General features: G+C 41.9%; 1 protein-coding gene across 5 annotated transcripts in view; it reads left to right on the forward strand.

Moving 5' to 3' along the window:
• The first annotated feature begins 350 nt into the window (after window positions 1-350).
• Window positions 351-22,991, forward strand: part of NYAP2 (neuronal tyrosine-phosphorylated phosphoinositide-3-kinase adaptor 2) — a 142,435-nt gene continuing 119,794 nt past the window's right edge. For 4 of the 5 annotated variants that reach the window (XM_083506404.1, XM_083506407.1, XM_083506406.1 and 1 more), the window contains exons 1-2: window positions 351-1,726; window positions 7,304-7,543. In XM_083506404.1, the coding sequence (XP_083362530.1) occupies window positions 7,338-7,543 (206 nt within the window). In that variant the 5' untranslated portion in view covers window positions 351-1,726; window positions 7,304-7,337. The remainder of the gene's footprint in view (window positions 1,727-7,303; window positions 7,544-22,991) is intronic. The other variant, XM_083506405.1, reaches the window with a different exon arrangement.

Here is a 22,991-nt window from a genome sequence, read left to right on the forward strand (position 1 = left end):
TGTGGATAGCACAGGCTGAATTATAGAACCTTAGGTGGTAGGCGGAGAACTCTGCCTTGAATAGCAGGGATTTGGACTAGGTGGCTGGTGGGTCTATACCCAGGACTCTGAATCAGTGAACAGAAACTAAATATTTCTTTAGAGAGATGAACTTTGCAGGAGGGCATAAAACTGCCCTGCTGTGTTTCAAATATCCCTGCTGTCAAATCGCACATTATACAGATATGCATTCCAAATAGGGGAGGTCTATTCGCTCATGCAGTGGGAGCAGGTGGTGGGAGGTTGTTTTGATGAGGTTAAAAAGCTCCTCCTACCTTTCCCCAAGCAGCAGCCTAATCTGCGTCAGCAGTAATTGTGAGCCTTGCACGGCTTTTTACAGTGAGGGTGAGTGCAAGCGATACATCAATATGAGGTATCAAACTGAGACTTAGATGTTCCCTCTAAGTGGCTGCTCATTTCCTGGAGCCATAACATGGGCTAAAGGTTAACTTGCCCATTCTCTGTGGAGGGACATTTTTTTTTTTTTGGAAAAAAATCTTTCTTTCTTTCTTTCTTTTTTTGAGTAGGAGGGGGAGAAGAATGGAGCAGTGCTGTGCCGTGCTGTGTCCTACCTAGAGAGCCTGAATTTGTGCAGGTCCCTCCCTCCTCCACTCCCGCTCCCCCCCCCCAAAAAAAAACTGGATTATTTTGCTAATCAGACTTCAGTGCAGCGAAGATAAAAGGGGGAGAATCTGTTGCCTAGATAGGAAGCTTTAATGAGCAGCTGCGCCCCTGGGGACAGCAAGCTGAAGTCGAAGGCGGCTGCTTTCCGGTCTCTTGTCATTTCTTCACTTGCTCCTTCGCCTCCTTTTTCTCCAATGGGCCTAAGCAAACGGGAACTGTCCAGGGTGCTAGAATGCTGGCTGCTTTGATGCTGAACGCAAGCGGATTGCAGAAAAAGAGGAGCTCCAGATTACTGCTCATTGCCGAAGGTAGGCTTGCTCTTTGTTTGAGAATCCCTGATTAATCAACAACAGCATCAACAGAGAGGGAGAGAGAGAGAGAGAGAGCCTGCCTGTAGTCACCGGGCGAGCGTGAGAGAGACTGTTTCAAACCTTCGCTGTCTAGGTGGCAATGAGAGAAAGGAGAGAGCATCTTTTTCTGTTGCAAGAAGCCATTTGGATAGGATGTTTTCTATCCCTCCTTGTCTTTTCTTTTGGTCTTCACAGCATCCACTCCAATGAGGCACCTTAGCCACCTCTCTGCCACTGCATATGCTGGTGTTGTAATCTTCTGTGTGGTGAAGTGGGCAAAAAAATTCCTCCCATTTCTTTCCTGCTGGACTTCAAAGCAGGGTGCCGTTGATGCCCCCCTGAAACCTTTGCTGTTCTTTCTCTCAATGTGGATTTAAGATGCCAGATCCGCTCTTTCCCCCCAGCCCCACTGCATTTTTGAAAGTCAAACTTTAAAAAGGCTATTTTAATCCCACGCCGAGAAGATCGCTCTTTTATTTTTAATGCAACACGCTGACTTCTAGAGATGCAGAATGCTACAATCTGGAAATGTTTGCCAAGAAGATCTCAAGCACTTTAATTGAAGAAAAACTGAGCCAATCTGCAAAATCTGTTTTTATGGTGCTGAAATATCCCTTCAGACTGCACTGAGATAAACCACAGGAAAGGGCTTTTACAGACAAAAGTCACCTTTAATTATTGCACTTAGCAGTCCCCCGAGGACTTTAATCTTGGTATGTACATGGTTTGTTTTGGTTTTTTTAAAAAAAAGAATCTCTAAGCATGCTAATGAAATACAGTGCTTATCTATATTTATATATCACTATATCACTTATCAGAGAGGCATATTGGCAGAAATGGAATGATTTACAACCCTGAAATATCTAAGCAGGAACTTTGTCTGTTTGGGGAGACATTAATCAAACCACAGCAAAACCAAATAATGCTGTAATGTATTTGGGATTATTTAATGTTCTTCTACACATTAGGTGCCTGATAATAAGAACATTTGGTGTCTGGAGTTTTCATTTGTAAAGGCAACATTAAATTATTAAAAGGTTGCTAGCTATTTTTCTGACGTATTAATTGATATAATACCTAACAGCTGTGTTAGTTACTTATTAGGCATCCCACACCATTAATATTTCACAACATTTCAAATATGTTCCCCTTAGCCAAAAGATCTTCACTTTATCTTGCCCTACCCACAATACACGCCTTGAAGAACATGGAAAACAATTTAGTTAAGCAGAAAGCAAATAAGTATTTCTCCTAAATTAAAAGACCTATTGTCCTGGTAATGTTGGGATAATCTTAATCTCCTAATTATAGGTAGTGCTGGCTGTTGGCTATCCAGTTACATGCTACTTGCTTGTTAGGAAATTGTGCATTTTGGGATCACAACACATATGTGAAGGACTTCTGGTTGACAAGTAAACAACAACAGTAGTACTCCACATTCTAGAGGCTTTGAGGAGTGCAATCACAAGGAAGGGGAGATCTATCCTTTGTGCACATTTATTGGGTTTGTAAAGCTCTTTATTTCTGACCTAGAGACATAATATAAACACACCTTCTTGAAAGCATTGTTTTATTTCAGGTATACAATGCCTTTCCCCCCTCATTCTTTTGAAGGAGCTCCTTTTAACCATTTGTGTTATTAAAAGAGAGATCCTTTTACAGTTGGCATAATTCCCATTTACAACAAGGGTAGCCAGCGACAGAATAGAAAGTTTCTGGATCAACCTGGTTGAGTATGTCAGAAGAGTTGATTCTTGCAAACTTTGCACTATGTGTAGCACTGCAGTCTGCCTTTGTGCTTTTGAAGAAGCCTAATGCTTTATTCCCTGTATGTGGGCCATGTGGAATTGGAAAACATTTCTTTTAAATTAATAAATAAAAATCAAGTCTGCTTAAAAATTAACAAGGCAGCAGGCAGACATGTATATGAGAGCTTCATTGACAATGTGCCTAGCAAAGAAATAATTTGTCTTCTGAAAACCATTTCATAAAAGACAGCAACTCTGAAGAAGTGGGGGTGGGAACCCAGTGTATAACATACCAGTGCCATTAGGTCTTTAACAGTGGTGCTGTAGTCAGCAGTCTGCCAGATATTGGATGTGGCCTAGCCTCTTTGCACTTACTGTCTTGTAAGCAATTCAAGAAGCACAGAATGAAAGCAGAGCCCAAACACTACAAGTGGTACTCCATATAACATCTGTGGTGAGAAGAGTGTACTTCAGATGAGCTAATTGTTATGTTGTAAAATGCAAGTGAACATTCAGGGAGAGGGATGGTATACTACTGGGGTATGTGCCCAACTCTTTTTTTAATTCTTCTGCCTATCTGAAAAGAAATCAGTTGGCCCTTAAAAATGTGATATGTAGCTATTAAACTGATAGAAAATGGTTGTGGGTTTCTTTTTTATATATATATCAATGAACTATGGAAGGCACTCATTATCTTTATTTTAGCAACTTGTTCCATTTGATAGTCCATATTTTATTTCTCCTGCAGCACAGCATTTTTTTACAGCTCAAATCACACATGCAAATTGCAGAGTGGGAAACACTTGCAATGCAAGCAATGCAGTAGCAGCTTCATGTGGCAAGCAGTATTCATTGTAAGGTTTCATTGCAAAAGAGCGAGGCTTCAGAAACACCAAAAATGAATGTTTGCAGTAGTGTGGTGAAAATTGCCAGAACTTGTGTAGGGACCTGCTTTGCACAAATGAGTTGCATACTGCAATGTGCATGTGTTCATTGAGTTTTAGGGTCAATCCAGATATTCAGTACCACCCCCCTGGCACTGTAGCCTCTTCAGAACGCAGCCAAACTTGGAAGACCCTTTCACACACAGGAGCTCTGCTGCACACACTAATTTCGCATTCTTGAAAGGGCTTCCTTGTGCAGTTCAGCAGGTGGAAAATCTATGGGTTTCCATTCCTATGCATATGCAGAATTTTCCATGCCACTGAAATGAATGGGGAAGCCTACACACATTAGAACTTCATATTCATGCTGGGTCAAAGTCCAGCTCTCTTATCTAACTGTGTGCACATGGAACATCAGACTTCTTTACATCCACCTGATCAGATGATCTGCTAAAATCCCAATTATCTAAATGAGGAAATAAGGGATGGGAAGACAAAATCCATCCTCTTGCTTTCCCTCTTTTCCAATGAGCAGTTCAAGCCAGGTATTGCTAATTATCCAGACAAAATCTCATTCATACTGCAGCCCACTGGAGGACAAGATCAGGGATGATGCACGCAGAGCCTCTTAATGTAGCCCCAGCTGGATGGGGACATGTGACTTTAGCTGCTTGAATGTTATGATGTATTCTGCTATTGTTTTTGCTTTACTAGATTAACCTTGCCTCTGCCATATCAAGTCTGCACTTTTAAAAAAAGTCAGATACTTGATTCCCTCATTCCTGAATTGCAAACTCAATTAATAATTTATCCTCATTTACAGAAATTGCATGAGAATGATTATAATGATATTTCAGTTAGTCATGAGAGTCCTTGGGTGGAATATTATTCATTGAGCTGATTCACCTTGCCATAAAGTGAACAAACTGGCAGGCACAGTAAAACTTAAAAATACATGTATTCTCTGGTGCACTTCCCTGCTTCCCTGCTGATAACTGATTGCAGGGGCGAAGGCATCTCCTACTATCCTGCAACTGATTCTTGACTCTAGCTGTGCGAGGAAGAGAAAGTAGTGGAAATTTTAAACCATGCTGTGCTTTCTAGGCGGTGATGACCTTCCTATTCTATAGACACTGTTAGCTGTCACTGTCATAAATGCTCCAGACCTTTCCCCAAATGATCAAACTCCAGGGAGGTTGTCTAAGCCGTGTGGTTATTCCTTATAGCCCATTCCCACATGTTCTGTGCCAAAGAACAGACAGCAATCAAATTTGGATGAGAGATGATCAGGTAGCAATCAAATTTGGGTGAGAGGTGCCACCAAAATTGTAGGCGAAACAGAACTATTCAGAAACAAGAGGGGAGGTATCAATTAAAAAAACCCTAAGTATGCAGAACCCTCCCTCCAACAGCCCAAAAAGGATTGGAATAGCTCAGCAATCTCAGACTGTAGAGTGACAGCCAGGAGAGTAGCATGGTGGGGTGTGGGGTGGAGAGATTAGGCGGCTGGAACCCTGAACAGGAGCACTGCTTTTTGTAATGACAACATTTTGTTGCAGGTTCCACTTGCATACTCTAAGTACAAAGCCTACATAAGACCAAATACAACAGCACACACACACACACACACACACACAACAATACATCTAACATATAAAATTCAGAACATCCAATAATATTTATATAGCAAGGACTCTTATAAACCCAGTCTACTGAAATAGATAAATTATTATTATAATTATTCGTGATTAATATATATGGCATTTTACCCTTCACAGAACTTCAATTCCCAGCACCCTGAAGCTAGTTCCCAGGACTCCTTGCTGGAATGTGTGTTGAATGTATGACATGTATGCAGCCTATATGGCAACTGGGTAACCTAAGAAAGCATGACATGAACCCTGGTGCAAATTTCATGAAAAAGTGATAGATGAAGGTTCTGCATTGTTGATTGATTCATTATAGGTATAGACACAACTTGAGAAAAAATACATTAAAAATTCAATGATGTTCATGAAGCTCCATGGGGCACCTGGTATTTATAACCAGTTCATTTGGAGCCTCATTTCTAAACACAATATTACTGGTTTTGTTATGGTTGATCCCCTTAATCCAATACTCTTTCCCTCAAACCGGTTCTAAGAGATCAGCTAGCCCAACTCAAACTGATGTTCCTGGATTTTAGCTGATTTGGTCCCTATTAACATCTGCACATATAGATCCAGTGTCTCCCCATTTTCATCCCCACTGCAGGGCCAGAGAAAGTTCCTGTGAAATTCTGTATCATGGCAGAATTTTCATTTTTCATGTTGAGGTGTCACAATGAATTTCATCATTTCAGAATGGGGAAAAAATAACCAAGTAGAAAAATAGACTCCTGTTACATGGTTAGACTATATCACCAGTTTAAAGGCAATTTAGAGATCTCTCTGCATGAGTGGAAGGTACTTCCTTAGTGTGGAGGAGCAGGCAAGGTCACCCTATCTGTAGTCTCCTATGTCATCCAACAGGCTACTCTAAACAGTCTGCCTACCCTTGTGGAATCAGTTTTTCAAAAGGAGCACAGGGGACTGAAGACAGGAGAAAACTGGAATAAACAAAACACTCTTTGTATGAGTAGAATTGCCTTCCACTTGTTCAGTGTATTATCTGGAGCCAAGTCTTTGCCGATGAAAATTTTGAGAATGATGCTGATATTAACTCATCAGAAAATTTGGTTCAAAGACAGTCATGAGCATTTGCAATAATTTTTCAAGGGGTGTGAACAAAGTAAATGATTGAAAGATGTGAGCAGGCTACTTCCATCATATCCAAACCTTGTGTCCATTGCACTTGCCTGAAGTTCATTCATACAGAGGTTGCACAATGTTTCCCCAGTGTTTAAAATCAAATCAAATAATAAATGAATGTAATGAGAACTGTAAATAATCTTCACGTGGCAATGTCATTGTTAAGAGCCCTTTGGGGCTTATTGGGTTGGCTTTCAGTTCTTCCTTCTGAAGCCCCAGCTTGCTTTTTTCTGCCCTGAAGAGTATTTAGAGGCTTGTGCATATGGCATGGGAAACCATTGGAGTAAAGATGATCCAATGAATCTGAATGCACGTATGGATCTAGTGCAAACACATCCCTGGCAGCCAAGATCCATGCATTAATCCTCCTGCAAAACCATGAAAAACAGTGTCAGACAAAATTAATGTGCCTAAGGTGACAACAAAAAAGCCATGCTTGCTCTAAATTTAGGTCTACTTCAAAAATATCTGAAAAGCAAATTTTGAAATCCAAAGTAGGGCAGTGCAAAAAAGTGAACAAGTCTTTGAGGTTGTCATTACTCTTCATCAGACTGAATGTTAAACAAGGTAATTTGTAGCCAGAAAGTCTGCATTGGTTCCCAGTCTTAAGATGAAGCATCGGAGGAGAAAGCAAACTGAAGTAGGTTATGCTCACCTAGTTGCTAGGAAGGTTTCATATTTCAGCTAGGACTCCTGGGATGAAAAGAAACAGTGGCTGATCCCCCATTTTTAAAAATGTAAAATTCAGCGGTCACTCAGATCTTTCTTCAGCTTTATGTAAAATGACATTGGAGAAAGTTGATCTTAAGCTAGTAAGCTAAAAATGATTTATCTGTATGGACTTCTTTTCCCTCTTTGTCAACCTACAGGAAGTATTTTCCTCCATTTATTATCTCCAACAAGATGATGAATTCTAATCAGGAGGAAGTCACTTTGGGCACTTTCCTCCAGTATATTGAAGATATGGGCATGAAGGCCTATGATGGTTTGGTTATACAGAACGCATCTGACATTGCTCGAGAGAACGATCGGATGAGGAATGAAACAAACCTGGCTTACTTGAAAGAAAAGAATGAAAAACGTCGGAAACAAGAAGAAGCAATAAAACGGTAACTATCTGGTTTTGTTAAAAATCAGGGTTGATTGAGAAAGAGTAAACAGGTCCCTTCAAAATCTGAAATGTTGGTTACAGATTAAAAGATTGTCTCCACTAGTTGAGGGTTGACATGGCTATTTCAAGGAAGTGATGTTGGTTTTGGAGGTCAATGAGACTGGTAGCCTAATGGAACAGTGATAGCTCTGTTAGGATATAATGGTGCTGTTGAAGCTAATATATAGTCCACTTCCCGGCAGATTGTCCAAGCTGTGTTACCCATCCCATTGCATGTCATGGAAGGAAGGAAGAGGGGAGCCTGTCCCTCACTGCACTGCCTTCAGGAGAGTGGCAAATGAGAACTTGCACATATACCATGGCTTAAAACAGGGGCCCATTTGACAATGCTTTCAGCTGCATGTATATAAAAAAGAGGGGATCCTTTGGCTGGCTATGTCTAAGGGAGTTTGCAAAGACAAGGGTCACTTGTTCTGGCCAGAAATGTCACAAGGAGAATGTGGATTTCAAGCACTGGTTTGCATTATGGATTTCAGAGTTTGGCTGTTTGAATGCGGATACGAGAACCACAAGTACAGCCATGGATTTCCCCTGTAGCTTCCCGTTCTACTGCTTTCACAGCTGAATGAAGCACGCCACTTTAAGACATAAACCATGGCTTGCCTCATGAGCTGCAATGGGGAACACAACAGAAACGGCTTCAGCTTCTCCATACCATATATCTATATCAATAGCTATGTATCATCTATATCTGTATATCTCACCCACCCACCCACCCCCCGCCGCCAAATCAAATGAATATTGGATTACACTGAATGTATATTTCTTGGAAGAGAGGTGGAGAGAAGGTAGCATGTGGTTTCAATTGACCTTTATGTGGTGCTTGTATTATGTGATGTTTTTTCCTACTTATGTGGTCGTATGCTACTGGTAGTCAGCTAGTGAATATTCTCAGAAGGACAAACAGTAGAATACAGTTGAAAAGTCATTGCTCCTGTCTATCCAGGAGCAAAAACTGGACCCAGGAAATGTTTCCCCAAAGTGTTTCTTCAGGGGGAGTGTGATCCCCATCTTGAATCGGCTGAACATCTCTTCCCAGTTTAGCCTTCCCTTCTACCATCAGTACTTACATCTTGTCTAGATTTGCCATAGATATCACTGGTTGAGAATTCTGAAGCTATGATATCCAAGCCCACTGAAAAGGAATCTTCTTTCAAAGATCAACCCAGATTTTTCATATCCATAGAATAATCTTATTCCGAAATTGTTTTGATAGATGCAATTATATCCCTGGGCTGTAACTCATTGTATCAGAAACATGGAGATGATATGCAGATCATGCTAATTTTACACTTAAATCAGCCACATCCCTCAGGCTTGTGACACATTTCCAAAATGGCCTTTAGTGCTGAAGTCTTTGCCCATTTTTAAAAATACATATATAGAGAAATTAATAATTGCAATTCTCACATTTACTGGGACTCCAGCCCAGGAAGAAATCTATTCTTTCCAAGCACATTGGAGAGATTCACTTGTTTTAATTATATTGAGGACATGTTTTTGAGTGCTTGATAGATTAGAAACAAAACAGTGAAACAGACTATCTATTAATCTCCAGACAGTGCTGTCTGGTGCACCAGTATCATTGTTCCTTATCCAGCAGCCGTGTGAGAGAAAATTAGAAACCTATTCTTTGGTCGCAGAGAAGAGGAAGAATGTTAGAGAAGGTTTCTGTAGCATTTAGTAGCATTCCACTTAGGAGAAGCAAAAGATATCTTCCCCTTCACATGCTTGTTGGACTCCTATATTTACATATGCATGCTCATCACTTGAGGACTACAGCATCAATAAAGATCTGCAACTGTGAAACAGACATCCCACCTCCACAAGTGCATGGGTGTCATATCACTTCACTTCACTTGAAGTGCAGTGTTTCAATGGGGTAATTAACGCTCACACACTGTCAGTGCTGGCATTTACCGAGCGATGTCCATGCATATATGAATTAGCCTTCAATTGGGGAATTGGAAAGTGTGGCTTCCACGGATGGGTAGCAACTGGTTGGTGAGCTTAAAGAGATACAAGTGATTATTTGTGAGTTGGAGCCAAGCCCATGTTGACTTGATGAAGGCCAAGTAGGGTGGGAAAAATAATATGATTGCCTTCAGGTTCCAAGTGCAGATGAATGTTACTGATTTGCTAGATTCATCTATCTCTGTCTGTTTTCCAACTGGAGTATGGTACTGAGATGGTGCTTGCTTGTAGCTGTGGTTGAGTGGAGTGCCTTGGATAGGTCTGGAGCATCATCACATCTGAAGCAGTGAGACATTGGAAGGTGATGGCCTGACACCTTTTGAGCTCTGCTGCAGGCAGCAAAAAACCTTGAGCCCACTCCAAAAAATATGGAAACAATACTGCTCTTTTATATGGAGTTTTAGAAGGATGATAAAGGACTTGGTACTTTTTCACAGACTGGCTCCTCTAATGCTATTGGTAGGCAAACTAAGGCCCGGGGGCCGGATCCGGCCCAATCGCCTTCTAAATCCGGCCCTTGGACGGTCCGGGAATCAGTGTGTTTTTACAAGAGTAGAATGTGTCCTTTTATTTAAAATGCATCTCTGGATTATTTGTGGGGCATAGGAATTTGTTCTCTCCCCCCAAAAAAATAGTCTGGCCCCCCACAAGCTCTGAGGGGCAGTGGACTGGCCCCCTGCTGAAAAAGTTTGCTGACTCCTGCTCTAATATGTCTTCATGTGTGTATATGGGGGGGGGGGGATGCTGATTTTTTTAAAGAACAAAAACAGGAAGGCTAATACCAGTATCCGTAGTTCTGGACAGTGATATGTATTACAGGGTGATCTATGAATAAGATGGTAGGAAATATTTTCAACAATACATCATTTAATGCCAAACAAATTGCTATGCTTCAGGGTTTCTGATAGATATGTGTGTGTTTTATGTGCTGAACCATACAATAATTGTCTTGTATCTTAAACTGTTAAAAACAGTTGTAAAAAAATTCTAAGACAATAAGAAGTATTACATACCTCTTGTGTAAAAAAAAAAAGGGGGGGGGAGAGACATTCACATCCATTGTATTGCACATTTTCCCCTGGAGTAAAATGGAAGTGAGAATGATACTTTCATGAATAGCAGTGGCATTAAGAATGATTTTGGCAGGATGGTTAATAGTAACAAAACAAAACTCATACCTCATATATCTTTTCTAATAAGTGAGTCTTAAGCTATTCCTTCTGAGTGTACTGATAAAGTCTTTGTCTCTTACTGGATGGAGTCAGCTGATGAATTTCTGACCTAATTTTAGTATAGCAGTCAGCAATTGTGCAAAGAATACCAGGTTAATGTGGTGATTAAGAGAATGAGATGAAATGATGATACAAACGTTTAGTATGTCTGTGACTGTTTTGTGGCTGTTTTATTGTTAGCCTTTTCTTTAAAAAAAAAATTGTTTCGAAAAACAATGTTGTTTTAAAATATAACACAGCATTATTCACACGTTGCTATTGTTAAAGCGCAACACTGCTCATCACATTTCCTAGGAAGCATGGACCTACTTTCCTTCTCATGGGTGGTCTGCGCATTCCTTTAGATGTCTATTGCCCACTCTTAAGAGATCACAGTACACCAACTGCTGGAGGGTTTACTTCTGGATACGAATGTCAGGGAAGCTCCATCAATTCATAGTGCTGTAGGACGGATGGATATTTTTGGTTTACCTGTAGGCACTCGTGGTTTTAGACCTTTGCCTGCCAGCCTTTTCATAGCTGAAGCAGACATTCCGATAATTCACATTGCTTTGATTTTAATGTTTCCATGTTTCTGCTTTCCTAACATCATCATCTCATGAAATACTTTTTTAAATGTGTGGTAGTAAAACAGTGATGAGGCAACTCAGGCTCAGGGACCACATTCCATCTTCTAGGTGCCTCTGTCTAGCCCTCAATACTCTCCACAGGCCACACCCCTCACTGCTCCTGCCTTGTGCCCCATATGTTTTTGCCTGGCTGACATATGTCCTTGACCTCTGATAATGCCCCTTTCTTGTCTGAATGGAGGATAGAAAGAGTTGTGTGTGGAAACTACTCTACTCTACAAACATAACATTTACATCCATTGCTCTGCCTACTTTTGCCTCGCCCACCACTGACATGAGTTCACCAGAAGTTAGCCAAAAGTGAATGTAGTATGCAGGCCGAAAAGGGTTCCCCATCCCTTCTGAAAAATATCCCCACTCCAAAATAGCTTATAAAAGAGACACGGGTGGCGCTGTGGGTTAAACCACAGAGCCTAGGGCTTGTTGATCAGAAGGTTGGTGGTTTGAATCCCCACGACAGGGTGAGCTCCCATTGCTTGGTCCCTGCTCCTGCCAACCTAGCAGTTCAAAAGCACGTCAAAGTGCAAGTAGATAAATAGGTACCGCTCTGGCGGGAAAGTAAACGGCGTTTCCATGCACTGCTCTGGTTCCCCAGAAGTGGCTTAGTCATGCTGGCCACATGACCCAGAAGCTGTACGTCGGTTCCCTCAGCCAATAAAGCAAGATGAGTGCCACAATCCCAGAGTTGTTCACGACTGGACCTAATGGTCAGGGGTCCCTTTACCTCAAAATAGCTTATATATTAGGATCATTTAATACTGCTATTGGCAATAACAACAAAATCTGAATGAGCTTATTGAGAATGAATGTGTTGTATGGCTACAGTGGCTAACACTGTTTTTGGCAAGATTGACATAATTCAAGCCCGCTCCAATGCACACTCTTTTATGCATTTATTTATTGCATCAGAAGGTGAGGTGCTTTTCTTTTATCTCCATAGAGACAAGGGCAAGAGGTTCAGGGTGCAATCCTATGGTCTTGGGACAGCATCCTTGGGTGCTGTGGATTTTGAGCAGGTAGAGCAGCAGGTCTGCTCATGAAGGTCTCCTAGTTGCAGCCAGAGGTAAATCCATGGCCATGATAAGAATACAGAAAGAGTCCTGCTGATCAGGCCAAAGACCCATCCAATCCATAATTCTGTCCTCACAGTGGACAACCAGATGTCCGCAAGCAGGACCTCTGATTCCCAGCAACCGCTAATCTTTTCATTCACTCCCACTGAGCACCCTCCAATCCCAATGCACTTAATGGTGAAAGTCTTGCACATCGTCATTTAGATGCAGCTCCAGCACTCTTTGGTCCAGCCTTAGTCCCATTCCGAGCACTGAAGTGCCACTGCATGCGGCTTTGTTTTGCTCATTCCCGGGAATAAGTAGACAGATGTTGCAAAGGAGGAGGAGCATGTCTGCTGCTTCCATTCTGTGCCAGAGCTAACAGAAATGGGCCAGCCAGGCAAGAGCAGAGCTAAGCTCTTGTAAAGAACAAGTAATTGTAATGAACAGCTGTCATCTCAACCCCTCATAATCTATGGCAAGCCACACACTGAAGACTAACCCTTCAGCAAATGTAAGCACATTTATTTTTTGCTTTCCTTTAAGAAAACAACTCTCTTTCATATTCTTTTATGTGTGCATTTATGTTTAGCTTAGCTAGAGAGCTGGATCTAAAGCAGAACAAGGGATGTGGGAGGGGGAGAGTGTGTGTGAAAGGGACAAACAGACAGACAGACATAAGAAGGATCTTGCAGTGCCATCCTATGCTTGTTTACTTTGAAGTAAGTCAAATTGTGTTCAGTGGGGCTTACTCAAGGAGAAGTGTAAATAGGCTTTCAGCCCCAGCGTGGGCTGAGTACCTTTGACATCTTACACGGGTGCATGTGCAGCAAGACTTGATTTATTGCTGATACAAATTTTGTCTTAGCTGACAAAATACAATGCAATATTGGATTAGCATCTCTCTCCTAAATGTATCTGCTTGGAAATGTGTGTCATTGACTTCAAGGAAGTCTTCCATAGATACAAAGCCCAGAATTCTGCAAATGGCCACCTTGAAGGGTTTGGCAATTATTAATTCATCAAAGATCATAATGTCATTTGATTGCAATAATGTGGTAGTGTCGAGAAGACAGCACGATGTTGGCTACCCCTGCCATAGGCCAATAAAACAAAATAGAAAGGCACAGACTACTTTTATATTTTTGAAATTGCTACTGGCTAAGATTGTGCTCAGTGAACTTCATGCTTCAAATATGCTATGGGATTCATGCTTTGTCAATGACAACATGCTGTAGGTCAGTCCTCCAGGAAAACTATCCAACCCTGTGATCTGCCACAGTGGAAAATGTGTTTGGATGGCTTGCAATGACTGCTGCAAGAGTGCAATGTCATAACCTGTGGCTTTCAACTGGTGCTGCAAACAAAGGCTGGATATGAAGCTGGCTTGGTGTTATTGTGCTGGGAACAACCAGTGACCAGGTCAAATCAAATGTGTAGCATATAAAAGAAAGGAGGTATGATGATGATGATGATGATGATGATGATGATGCAAGGATCAGGGATCATTTCTCAACATCTCCAATGTGCTCATTTCCAATATTAGTTGAGGGTAAGCTTCGATAATGGACTTGGAGGCAGCAAGCATCAGAGTAGGATTTCCTGCTTCATATCAGTGCAAGGTAGATGCACCCAGTAACGAGTAGCCAAAGTTTCAAGGTGCTAAGGTAATCTAAACACTTGAATAGTAAAAAGCTGGGTATCACTGACAAAGGCAGATATTTATCTGGGTCAAGATTATGTGGGTCAATGTCTTATTTAGTTGTTGCATTAATAAACATATGCTTCACATGCAACGTGATGCCGTTTCCCAGGACTGAATAATAGCCAGCTCTAATCAAAGGATTTGTGCCTATGGAAGGATGGAATCATGACGCAAATAGAGCTGCTTTTTTCATGATCTTTCTGGATAGTTGACATAGTGACTCCACTGCGTGCAAAGTAAATACTGTAATGTACATGCCATTATCTCATGACCTTGCTATAGACAGGTTAATGTGGAGAAGGTGCCATCTACAGCTTTGCTACCCATTGTCAATGAAATGGTTTCAATAGAGATGCCCTCCAAATGCATTACGGCGTATTTATGAATAATTGAGGTGAACTAGATAACAAATCCGCCTTTCCAAAAGCTTTCTATCCATATGGCTCCCCATATGTAAGACAAAGCGAATGGTAATGGCAAGAGAAATTTCATCCCAATTATCATTTTTGAGCATAAGAAGGGATCACACACAAAAACCCATTTAGAAGGACCATTCAGAAGCCTGACTCTGTGTTATTCCTTACAATTTTGAAACATCTGTTTTATAAATAGTGTGACAGAAGCTGGGTGCCATCCCCACTCTGCTGAATGGTAGTATGATACCAGGGGGTTCCAGGCAGTCACCTAGAGTTTGTGCTCTTTTGGAGAATAGAAGATGCCGTGGGGACTGGCGTAGCTTTAAGAAAGATGATTTGGTCACATGTGTACACCTTCAGTCTGCATGGAGGGAGTCTGGATCTTAAAGGTAAAGGTAAAGGGACCCCTGACCATTAAGTCCAGTCACGGACAACTCCGGGGTTGCAGCACTCATCTCGCTCTGTAGGCTGAGGGAGACGGCATTTGTTCGCAGACAGCTTCTGGGTCATGTGGCCAGCATGACTAAGCCGCTTCTGGCGAATCAGAGCAGCGCACAGAAATGCCGTTTACCTTCCCGCCAGAGCGGTACCTATTTATCTACTTGCACTTTTATGTGCTTTCGAACTGCTAGGTTGGCAGGAGCAGGGACTGAGCAACGGGAGCTCACCCCGTCGCGGGGATTCGAACCACTGACCTTCAGATCAGCAAGCCCTAGGCTATGTGGTTTAACCCACAGCACCACCCGCGTCCCTTACAGCATGGTGATTTCAAGTGGGGCTTGTTCCACACAGCAGTACAGTACAGTACAGTACAGTGGTACCTCAGGTTACATACGCTTCAGGTTACATACGCTTCAGGTTACATACGCTTCAGGTTACAGACTCCACCAGTGGCGTAGCGTGGGGGGTGCAGGGGGGGCGGCCGCACCGGGCGCAACATCTGGGGGTTAGGGTTAGGGGGCGCAAATCCATGGGTTAGGGGGCGCAAATCCACGGGTTGGGGGCACAAATTACTTGCCTTGCCCCGGGTGCTGACAACCCACGCTACGCCACTGGACTCCACTAACCCAAAAATAGTGCTTCAGGTTAAGAACTTTGCTTCACGATGAGAACAGAAATCATGCTCTGGCAGTGCAGCAGCAGCAGGAGGCCCCATTAGCTAAAGTGGTGCTTCAGGTTAAGAACAGTTTCAGGTTAAGAACTGACCTCCAGAACGAATTAAGTACTTAACCTGAGGTACCACTGTACTGGGGTCAAAGATGGATCTCAGTCTTTCTTCTCCCCTTCTTTTTCCCAGCACACCTTCCTCTATAGACTCTGTTTTCCTGTCACTTTGAACACCCCCCCCCATCACCATGGCAATCTCTGTGTGCCCAGGCCCAAGATTCTTAGCTTAGATGGGCCATCAACACCTTTTGTCATGTTAATGCCTCTATCCCAGGTGAGACCCTATCTTGGAAAGGAAGTTTAGCTTGTACTTTTCTTCTGGCCTGCCACCTTCCCTTCAATACTACCAATAATCAAAATCCTACCATTTATTAATTTCTAAAGTTTAAGCTCCCCACCCCAATCTATATCAATATATCTATCGAAAGAGTAACCTAGATGACCAAGGAGGCTAGCATGACCGGGAGGAGGCTTCTAACTGAGTCTGATGTACCAGTTTTGTATGTGCAGGGTTTTGTTTTTGTTTTCCGTATGGAGCAACAACCATATATTCTGCCCTTGCACCTCCTGTCTGAAGGACAGCCCCTAGACAAATTCATCCTGTGATCTTGCCAGCCATGCATTTTATTTCATCTAATCCAGAAAGCTGATAGCCTGATATTTTCCTTTAATACTCCTAAAGCAGAAATGACCTGGTTGAAACTTTGCTGCCGTCCTAGTACCTTTGTATAGAACAATGTAATTGACACGGAGACATGGGCATTGCAAAATTTTCTTCATCTTTCAGTCAGTGTCTAAAAATACACCATAGTTCCAGGGTCAATAGATGTTACTGCTACCTGTTATGAATCACTTTTTGGCCATAGTCCAGTCCTTCAGTGGGTTGATGCTGACATTACTACATGCAGCCTGGCTAAGCTTCTTAGGAGATTGAAGAGGTTGAACAGGGTAGACAGAACTTTGCTGAGCAGATGCACAAAAAAAGGAGGGGCATATATGGACAGGACTCAGTCAAGTGGGGTCCTAATCAAAGTACCACCTCGCATGTCTAGCTTCAGGGAATTGACCTTTGCAAATTCTGATAAGAACTGACTTGATTTTTACCACCCAGACAAATGTGTGGAGGAGTGGGATGCAGTTCTCCTTCTCAAATTTTGTGATGCAGTTCTCAAAGAGGGAAACAATGTACCAGAATGCATATAAAAATATGCATTGAGGATAAAATGTGACAGAAGTGCATATTTTGCAAGAAAAAACATTAAAATACAAAACAAAATATACAGGCAACAGATGAAAGGAAACCAAGAAACCAAAAAAAGTGGTCAGATAACTAAATCACCATAAAAGCCTGCTGAAAGGAGTAGGGTATAAAATTAGCTTTCTATCTGTGGTGAATAGCGCTGTCATACATCTGGATTTTCCTGGACATTACTGGGATTTCAAAAGAAAAAATGACATCTGGGGGGAATTTCTGGCAGGCGACAGTCCTGGATCTTAGGCAAGTCAATTAAAAAAATTAGTCAACAATTTTTGGGGTATCCTGGTGTTTACTTTTTGAAATGTGGCAACCCTAGTGGTGAATCTTGTAAATTTTACAAGCAAAGTAACCATCTGATTGCTCCATCATGTGGCCAAATTATCCTTAGTTGCTACGGGACAGAATATTATTCAGATAACCAATCTACCTTGAATCCAGCTGTCACGTGTAATGAATTTAATGTACAAACATTGGCTTCCCAGTGACAAGAGACTGTGCTTAAACCAGGAAGGAGGGTTTTTGAAAGAGGGAATCGAAAACAGACATCAAACATTTTAGTGTTACAAAACATCAAGGTTCCAGGGTGTGCAGGATAATGTGAACGGAGGGATTTGGGGTCCTTTATTCTTAAAAACCTTTTTAAAGGATAGCAAACATTTCCTAATCCTACACAAATATTTTACCAAAGTAGTTCCCCCACCCCAACTGAAACACTTAGATGAAATTTAATGGACACAGCCCTTTCTGAAACATACACATTATTAGAAATTATGCCTGCACTTTAATGGACTATTGCAATTTATAATGTTTCTAGATCTTTCTAAAACAGAAAAGCTACTATATACATATACCAGAGAAGCTTTATTATCTATTAAATTAAGTACATTCCCAGAAGGAATTAAATTTTATTGACAGACTCAGACTGAAGAAAGAACCTTGACTGCTGACCAATTACATTCTGAGTTCACTAAAGGGGTTGAATCTCATTAATAAAGGAATACTCTGAGCAAAATGGCACCATCCATTTGTTGCGTGCATCAGCAAAGCCTGATCTGGTTAGTTTTCTGTGCTGAATGTTGATCTTCTGCCTTCAGAAATGCCATAGTGGTTCTCGACAAACACTTTCATTACTCGTGACTTGTACTGTAAAGGTTAGGGGAAAGGGTGACATTACCCAAGGGAATGATATTAATGAAAAGGACAGGTGCAAAGGACGATGAACTTCCACAGTCCTCAGAATCTGCCTGCAGTGACACCAATCCACGAATATACGTCACAACAACAATGAATTTGGTTGCTAATATTTTCTATAGCTGGCAGAACATATTTCAAACACACGCATGCAAATTCAGGGAAAAGTGCAATATTGAGGTGTTGTGGATTTGTGTTTGTTTTTAGCAAAATGTAAACCAGGGATGTGGAACTTCAGGCCCAGGGCCCAAATTTAGCTATCCAGGTCTTTGAATGAATTGATTGATTACAGTCACAGACAAGAAATTATCCAGGTCTTTGTATCTGAACTTTGGGACTCTCCCCAAGCCATGCTTCCTTTCCAGTCACCATTCCTTAGGCCAGGCCACATGCCTCACCAGCCCTGCCCCCTGCCTTCTTCAAATGCTTTTGCCTGGTTGGATATAATGCCTTTTGCTTGCATGGATGGGGGTGGGTGTGTGGGTGATTTTTGTATGTCTGGAATGTAGCCTTCAAAACAAAGGTAAGAATCTCATTGCTCTATCCACTTTTATACTCTAGCCCCATCCACTATTAGAGTGCGGCCCCTGGAAAGCTGCTTTGTTACTTACCTGTTTGCCCCTGGTGTGTACATGTTTTTATATTTAACAAAAATTCATTTAAAACTTTGTTTTTTTTTATAAAAAAAGTCACTCGGGAGGGAATGTGGCCCACAGGCTAGAAAAGGTTGATTTTCTTGTATGAAATACGGTCTTAATTCTAAGTGCCTCAAAGAAGTTGAATAAATTCATGGAGAATGGGTTGATCAACATCTAATGGGTTGTATCCGAAGTAGTGTTAAGTAACTTATTCCATCAGCGAAAGGATCACCCTTGTGCAATGGAAACAGCACCTCCACATACCTCCAAAATCTGTTCTGGGTCCCCCCCCCCCTGCAATGCTCTGAATGTGGGGAGGGTGTGGGGTGCACACATGGGAAAGAGAGGAGAAAGTTCTGCTGTGTAAGTGTAAATCCTTCCCCAATAGCTAAATGGAGCTTCCATGTTTAACAGCATACTACCAAGATTACTTGAACTACACAGAAGTCTCCATGTCCTGCTGTCTCTCTAGAGCAGACCCTCCAAGTATCCCTATTTTCCAGGGTTGTCCCTGATTTAGAGAAGCTGTCTCAGTTTCTGATTTGATCACTTAATGTCCCACTTTTCCTTAGGATGTCCCTATTTTCATTGGAGAAATTTTGGAGGGTATGGTAGATGGTTAGGGCAAACTAGGAGGCAGAAAAGAAAGACTTGGATTGCAGAGCTATCTTATTCCAGTTATAGGTAAGCTGATGAAAGCATCTGTCTCGGGAGCAAGGTGAAATTGTGGACCGGAGAGCCAAGCAGAGGTCAATTCTAGAAGCAGATGAGGAGGAAAGTGCAAGGAGTGATGCATGTAGCAAGGCTCAAAGGCATGAGGAGCCTGCAGAAGGAGCACAAAGGCTAAGGAGCAAAGCAGGAATAGGGAGGGACTAAGCAAGAGTCTGCTTGTGCCCATGTGCAGATGTCTGGCCCCTGGCAGCAGAGAAAAGGTAGACCAGACCAACCATGGATAAAAAGAGGCCATAATGTTATTGATTACCAGCAAGTAAGTAGGGTTGGCTAGGCTTAGGGTAATATGAGTAATCAGACCCACCCCCCTTGCTGTCTGAATCCTTGGCCCTAGCCCAACTGCTAGAGCCACCATAGGAAGCTGGACTATTGCCACTGCCTCACAAGGGACTCACAATGCAGTGAACTGTGAGTTGTTCACATAGTAAATGCTTTGTGTTTACAGAGCTGAAATCTGCAAACAGGAAGTGGAAGTTTGTACAGACAGTGACCATTTTAGGCATGTCCAAATGATGCACAATTGTTGACCTGGAAGAAGGAAGAATGGGGGGGGGGGAACGGGGCATAATGAGACCAGAGTGGGGTGGAACAGGGCTGGGCATGCTTATACGCACTCGGTCAACGTGTGCAGGGGCCAGGAACATAACCCCCATGCGAAATGGCTGTTGCCTGTGTAGGAAAATGGGAGTGACTGGTTGCACAGATTAAAAAAACAGTCAAACTTTGGCGGCTTAAGAGATCTAGATCTGGACTAGGGGGACTTTGCTCTGATTCATCAGTCAGTTCACACATTCTTAAAAAGCACTTGCAGAATGGGGCCAGATCTACCAGTTTAGTTTAGTTTTCATTTTTGTGCAACTTAAATTAACAGGGAAACTCTGTTTTAATTTCCTTCGTGTAAGGTGCATTGTAGCTGGATGAAACATTCTTGTGGGTTGAAATTTTAAATTTCAACACGAAAGCTGAACCTTGTGAAAATTTGGTTCACAAATAAAACTTTAGTGGTAAATTCACATATAGAAACATTATACGTTGCCCGTCCCCTTTTGGTGTATTGGACTTTCTGATTATAAAGGGATTATCTCCTTCCCATCCACACCAAACCTGACAAATAACTCTGCTAGTAACTGAACCAGGGCTAGTCAACATACTGCTCTCCAGCTACTGGACTACAACTCTCATCAGCTCAGCCAGCAGGGTCAGTGTCAGGGATGTTGAGAGTTGGTAGTCCATCAATGTCTTGAAGGGACCATATTTGCTGCCCCTGAACTAAGCTGACCTATCTCAAGCTATCAGCAGTGCCCTGCCATATCAGATTACAGAGTTTTAATATGAATATTTTCAATAGTTTGTAGAAATATTTCAGTATCCTGGTAATCCAATCAAACAAGCTATCATCTAACTGAGATTATACTTGCCTATCCATATATAGATATATATCTTATTGCAAATGCCTCAGATAAAAATTCTGTCCTAAAGTTCATCTTTTTACTGAAATCCAACATCTGCCAGGGGGTATTTACCTGTCATCAGTCAGGTAGTTGTCTGAAATGATATGAAAATATTAATGTTGCTCCCCACCCCCACTTTTTTTTTTACTGGATTACCTTTCCATATGATTGGACTGGCAAACCATAGATTGTAAAAGTGGCGTAAGAAAGAACTGTAAAATGTATTACTTCATGAAGTGGCCTTTTCCATCAAATGCTTTTCTGTTCTAATTTGACTTGAGATCCCAAGTGAAGTAATTTGAAAGTGTCAACGTAATTCCCTCTGGAAAGTTGCCATCAGATTAAAAATAATCTAATTTTAAAATTTAGCGTCGAGAGTGATTTTCTCCGCTGAATCTATTAACAAAGGCAGGATCATTTGTGTCACACACATGAGTAAGGCATATTGAGTCAAGGAAGGTGCTAATTGCTCGTGAGTAGTGCTCTCTTAGCAGCTAGAGGACAGGGCACCCTCCCTCGAATGAATCATCTACCCATTGCAGAGGAATTGTGCAGGTGGGAAGGCGACATGCAGCTTTTTTCATGTTGCTTGACCATAGAATCATAGATTTGTAGAGTTGGAAGGGACACCAACGGTCATCTAGGCCAACCCCCTGCAATGCAGTGGTGACTGGCCCAAAGTAAAAGTTGCAAATCTTCTCCCAAAAGTGTTCCTTGCTCTGAAGATTTCCCTATAATGATTCTGAACTTTTTGGTTGCCTAGTGCAGCAGTTCTCAACCTGTGGGTCCCCAGATGTTGTTGGACTACAACTCCCATCGTCCCTGAGCTCTGGCTTTGCTAGCTAGGGGTGATGGGAGTTGTAGTGCAACAACATCTGGGGACCCACAGGTTGAGAAAGGCTGGCCTAGTGGGATGGAGCATTTTCATAGGGCACAGCTACTCTGGCCAACATTGCAGGGAGCTGGCCTTGGCCCAAATGATGACCCCCAGAAGTTCACTCAGGACAGCAGCAGGAAAGGTAAATTCAGGGTTCCACAGGTCCAGGGCTTTGAGACACCCCCCCCCCCAGCAATGTTCATAGTTCTGAGCTGCAGCTTAATTTGCCGAAACATTTGCACTGGTAATGAAAAAGCTTCACTGGTAATGAAAAAGCTTCAACTCCTCCAAATATTACAATTCTCATTCAAGCTGAAATCTTGATAATAGCAATTTAGAAATACATTTAATAAATAAAACAAAGCTAATATGTAGCATCCAAAGGTTCTGTAGCATACGAGTGGAAAGAACTTCCACTTGTACAGGGTGGTGACTGTGGGTTTCGCTGTTCTCACTACCCACCACAGTACCCCCAAAAAGCTGAATGTTGCGGTCACCTTGATGTTGATGACGATGATGATATTAATAATAATAATAATATATATATATATAATATATAATAAAATATATAATAAAAATATATAATAAAAATAATAATATATTATTTATACCCTGCTCATCTGGCTGGGTTTCCCCAGCAACTCTGGGTGGCTCACAACAGAATATTAAAAATAGAATCAAATATTAAAAACTTCCCTAAACCTCTAGAGCAGGCTTCCTCAGCCCTCCAGATGTTTGAGGCTACAATTCCCATCATCCCTGACCACTGGTCCTGCTAGCTAGGGATCATGGGAGTTGTAGGTCAGAAACATCTGGAGGGCCGAGGTTGAGGAAGCCTGCTGTAGAACAGCATGGAGGCTGTAGTCAATAGGGAGGATAGGTGACAATTGTGGGAGCTCTGCTTGCACAAAACCCCTTGGGATATAAGAATTCAGTGCTGGCTGAATTCTGACAATTCAACAAAACCAGGTTGTGCAGAAGGGTCAGAAAACACAATAGACTCAATCCCTGACTTTGCAAGCTGGCAGGGCCTAAATCTTTGAAAGTGTGGAAGCAGATATTTT

This window comes from Podarcis liolepis (assembly GCF_965112155.1).
Source record: "Podarcis liolepis genome assembly, chromosome: 5".
NCBI lineage: Eukaryota > Metazoa > Chordata > Lepidosauria > Squamata > Lacertidae > Podarcis > Podarcis liolepis.